The 4,973-nt window shown below is 47.6% G+C and overlaps 1 protein-coding gene across 1 annotated transcript; it reads left to right on the top strand.

The window, feature by feature from the left end:
- Positions 1–359: 359 nt before the first annotated feature.
- LOC112080993 (glutamate receptor ionotropic, kainate 5-like) lies at positions 360–4,967 on the top strand. Its single transcript, XM_024146943.2, has 6 exons — positions 360–474; positions 942–1,115; positions 1,523–1,694; positions 2,557–2,782; positions 3,323–3,451; positions 3,651–4,967. The coding sequence occupies exons 1-6, from the start codon at positions 425–427 to the stop codon at positions 4,034–4,036; spliced, it is 1,137 nt and encodes a 378-aa protein (XP_024002711.2). The 5' UTR covers positions 360–424; the 3' UTR covers positions 4,037–4,967.
- The last annotated feature ends 6 nt before the right edge of the window (positions 4,968–4,973 follow it).

Here is a 4,973-nt window from a genome sequence, read left to right as displayed (position 1 = left end):
ACCAGAGCAGTTGGGTGTATTAGATTTCCCTAACTGCTGTTTGTGCTATCCTGTTTATTTTATGGGCTGTGACAATGCATTTCTTTGAGGCTATCGAGGATATCTGAATCTGATTCGGAAAGATAGAATGGATAGGTCTTATAGAGTTTATGGTTGTACATCGCACACGGTTACCGTTCAACTCTCTGAGGCTTACATTTGTTGCATTATGAACAGCTTCACATTGCGGAGATGATGTGCTCTACAGTTGCAGGGAAGAACACTGCCGCTCTGTGGTTGAAAGAGGAACTACATGCCCGCTATCTAATGTAATGTAATAGAGCCACTCCAACCTGTCCTATCTCTCTCTCTGTCTCTGTTTTAGGGGAGGAAACCGGGGTATTTCTCCTTCCTGGACCCATTCTCTCCGGCCGTTTGGCTCTTCATGCTGCTYGCCTACCTGGCTGTCAGCTGTGTGCTCTTCCTGGCTGCAAGGTAAGTGCATGAAAGAGCACCACAGTAACCCAGGGCAACAGGAACAGGAAACTAGTGAGGAACTCTGGGATTGTTTGTGCATTTTGGTTGACATAATTGAATAATAATGAGTTTTAGTAGCTTATATACACACCAAATTAAAATGCCTTGGTTGAKATAGATAGATGTTGTGTACAGAGGTCCTTATGGTCCTTTCTCTCCTCTACACTCTTAGAAAAAAGGTGCTATCTAGAACCTAAAAGGGTTCTTCGGCTGTCCCCGTAGAAGAACCCTTTGAAGAACCCTTTTTGTTTCCAGGTAGAACCCTTTTGGGTTTCATGTGTAACCCTTTCCACAGAGGGTTCAACATGGAACCCAAAAGGGTTCTACCATAAACCAAAAAGGGTTCTCCTATAGGGACAGCCAAAGAACCCTTATGGAACCCTTTGTTCTAAGAGTGTTCTCCTCTCCTCCTCTCCTACTCCCAGGTTGAGTCCCTATGAGTGGTACAACCCCCACCCGTGTTTGCAGGGGCACAAGGACATGCTGGAGAACCAGTACACCCTAGGGAACAGCCTGTGGTTCCCTGTTGGAGGCTTCATGCAGCAGGGCTCTGAGATCATGCCCCGTGCCCTGTCCACACGCTGCGTCTCAGGGGTCTGGTAAGTCTGTGTGTGTGTGTGTGTGTGTGTGTGTGTGTGTGTGTGTGTGTGTGTGTGTGTGTGTGTGTGTGTGTGTTGTGTGTGTGGTTGTGTAGATGGTGTGGGTAAGTATGTGTCAGTCTGTATTGTCTCAGTCCGGAGTAATGTCTCTCTGTCACCCTCTCTCTCTCTCATTTCTCTCTCCTGTCTGTGATTCTGTCAAACTGTATTTCTTGACTTCTCTCTCTGCTCTCTCTTTCTTTCTCTCTTCTGTCTTTCTCTCTCTCTCTATCTGTCTCTCTCTCTGTCTCTCTCTGACGTGTCACTTCTCCCTTTCTTTCCCTTCAGTCCTACGTCTCTTTCCCTCTCTCTATCCCCCCTCTCCTTCCTCTTACTCTCTCTAACTCTGTCTTGTCTCTTCTTCCCAGGTGGATGTTTACGCTGCATTCATCATCTCCTCCTACACGAGCCAACCTCTGGGAGACCTTCTGGACCTTCCAGAGGATGGAGGTGCCCATCGAGTCTCCTGACGACCTGGCCGACCAGACCAACATCGAGTATGGCACTATCCACGGGGGGAGCACCATGACTTTCTTCATGGTACGGCCCGACGCTGGCCCTGGGGGGCGTATGTAGAGCTTTGAATGGAGAATGACTGGGAGGGAGGTGTGTGTGTGTGTGCTGTTGTTCTAGTATTTGCCGACCTGTCTCAGATCGCTCCTATTTGTATTTGTGTGTATGGTGAGGTGGGTATGTGGTTGATCACAGTTTGTGTGTGTGTCTGTGTGTGAGAGTGTATTTGTTTCCCTATTTGCTGGCATGTCTCTGAGCTCTTGTTGTGTTCTTTATGGCTGTTAGTGTTAAGTGGCTGAGTGTCAGTGTTTGCTTATGTAAGAGCTGCTGGCATCTGTGTTTGTCAGTGTATTTGGACTGTGTGCTTGATTGTGCATGTGTGTTTGTGAGTAAGTGTTTAGGTGTGTGTGTGTGGGGGTTAGAGTGTGAGTGTTTGTTTGTGTATCTTTATTGTGTGTATGTTCATTGTGCTTACCCAGACCTCCCTTGATGCTGTATCATCCCTCTCTCCACCTCTTAACTGTACCTCTTAACTGTACATACTACCGAAGAGTCCTTCACATCCAACCCACATCTCACCTCTTTTGTTGCATATACAATACTGTATCTAACTGGTTGCTGTTACCTTGACTCTGTGTCTATGCTGTTCCTTAGCATGACATATTGTATGTACACTACCACCTGGCGTTTGATTCAGCTGCATCTGGATAAAGGATAATGCATCTGTTTAATTATGAGGAAATATGAGGAAATGTATATATCTCTCTTTTCCTACCCTTCCGTCTCTATCCCTTCTCCCCCCTCCCTTCTCCTCCCTCCCCTTTCCCTTTCCCTTTCCCACCCCTCCATCTCTTTCCTCCACCCCCCCCCACCTCCCTCCCCCCTCCAGAACTCGCGCTACCAGACATACCAGCGCATGTGGAACTACATGCACTCCAAGCAGCCCAGTGTGTTTGTGAAGAGCACGGAGGAGGGCATTGCCCGCGTGGTCAACTCTAAATATGCCTTCCTCCTGGAGAGCACCATGAATGAGTACTACCGCAAACTCAACTGTAACCTCACCCAGATAGGTGGTCTGCTGGACACCAAGGGCTACGGCATCGGCATGCCACTGGGTGAGCGAGGGATGGAGGTATAGGGGGAGAGAGGGATGGAGGGAGGTATGGGGAGAGAAAAGGATGGGGGGAGGGAGGTATGGGGAAGAGAGGAATGGAGGGAGGAAGGAAGGGAGGTATAGTAGAGAAATGGGTGGAGGGAGGTATAGGAGGATAGAGGGATGATGGGGAAGGATGGAGGGAGGTATGGTGGAGAGGGATGGAGGGTGGGATGGAGGGAGGTATGCAGGGAGAAATGAGAGAGGGATGGAGGGAGGTATGGGGGAGAGATGGGAAAGAGGAGAGATGGGAAAGAGGAGAGATGGAGAGATGGGGAGAGGAGAGATGGGGGAAAAGGAGAGATGGGAAAGAGAGAAGAAGAGATTGTGTGAGAATGGTGGTGAAATAGAGGGAGGATGGGAGACAGGGAGAGACGGGGGAGTGGTACAACCCACAACATCTGGATGAGAAGGGGAGGAGACCACAAGCCTTTTAATTCCTCTTCCCCTCCATCTTTAATCCCCTCTTTCTCCTCCTACCTCTTTCCTTTCGCCCTCCCAGGATCTCCGTTCAGAGAGGAGATCACTATGGCCATCCTGCACCTGCAGGAGAACAACAGGCTGGAGATCCTGAAGAGGAGGTGGTGGGAGGGAGGACAGTGCCCTAAAGAGGAGGACCACAGAGCCAAGGGTCAGTACACTACTCTGTTTCCAGTGTCTTTGCAGCTTTGTATCTCAACTAATGTCTGTGAGTGTTCTGAATGTACTGTAAGATGGGAGATTACCAGGGTTTGTGGTTTTGTGTGTGTAACTGTTCTTGTGTTAAATCAGGGGCATATTGGTGGTACTGTATGTGTGTGTGTATTAACCATCATGTCTCTCCTCCACAGGTCTGGGCATGGAGAACATCGGGGGTATCTTCGTGGTGTTGATCAGTGGCCTCATCATCGCTGTGTTCGTGGCCATCATGGAGTTTGCGTGGTCGACGCGCTGCTCTTCAGAGACAGACGAGGTACGCCCTCACTCCTGCCCTCGCCGACACCACAGACCCAYCCCAGTAGGTCCCCATGGCAACACACCAACCCTGACTCCCCATCCTCTGTCGTGCAGCATGTGTGTGTTTGTTGGGCCGCCTCTGGAACTGTGTGTGTTTGAATATGTGTTCGTCGGGCTGCTTCTAGCGCCATGTGTGTGTATGTTAATCAGTGTGTGTCTAGTCTGTGTGTTTCACTGTTGGGTTTGCTATGTATTGTGCATGGGTGATGAGGGTGGCTAGTTTTACAACTGAACCTCAAATGAAGCAGGACAGATTTCTCCTGTAAGCAGATCAGGGTCCAGTCASATGTTGTGATGTTGTGTGAACGTACTTGTGTTGSCATGCTATAGTACTAGCGTTGGTGTGTGATCGCGGGAGGGTATTTTGACTGTGATCAGAATGTGTTCATGWTTAGTACAGGGTATGGATAAGCCAATATTGTGATGCCAATATTTGCTTKCTTAAGAAGCAGTGTGTAATGATTTCCCTGGCATTAAATGTCACGATCTATCTTCTTTTACATGCCTCACATGCTGGTACTCTTCCTTTCCATTCTTGGATCACTCCTCGCTCTGTGTGGGTCTGCCACACCTGTCATTCTGTCAATCAGTGTCTGTTTTCTGATAATGAATACTGTTTCTGTTTGTGTAAGAGTATTATTCATCATTGTTATGATTTTGTAGATTATAATATTCCATAATGTCTACGTCTATGTGTCCTTGTTGGTGCATTTTGTTGGAACTTTTTGTGCAAGTGTGTGATGCTGTTGGAATTTTAAGAGGTGTGTGTGTGTCTGTTTGTGTGTGTGTGTGTGTTTGTGTTGTTTGTTTACATGCACCTCAGTTTGCGGGCCTGCCTGTTTGTTCATAGTTCATTATGTACCATTATATATTATATATAATGTGTAATGAACACAATTTGTTCTGCTCAGTTGGTAATTTGTATGGATTGTATTAACTCTCTCTGCTCTTTGGATATTCTCCAACCTCTATCCATCTCTACATCTCCCCTCATTATCTCCAAATCATTTCTATTCATTAACACTTTCATTGCCATCCCTGCCTTTTCTACCTTTCTATTCCCTCATTCGGTTCTCCTCTCCTCCTACCATCTCTTTTACTCCACCTCCGCCATGTTTCTGCTTTCCTTCTCTTTTTTCCCCCCTCTCCCCCCTCTA

This window comes from Salvelinus sp. IW2-2015, unplaced genomic scaffold (assembly GCF_002910315.2).
Source record: "Salvelinus sp. IW2-2015 unplaced genomic scaffold, ASM291031v2 Un_scaffold16639, whole genome shotgun sequence".
Taxonomy (NCBI): Eukaryota; Metazoa; Chordata; class Actinopteri; order Salmoniformes; family Salmonidae; genus Salvelinus; species Salvelinus sp. IW2-2015.
Note: the sequence above shows the minus strand (reverse complement) of the source record. Positions and strands in the feature narration are given on the sequence as shown.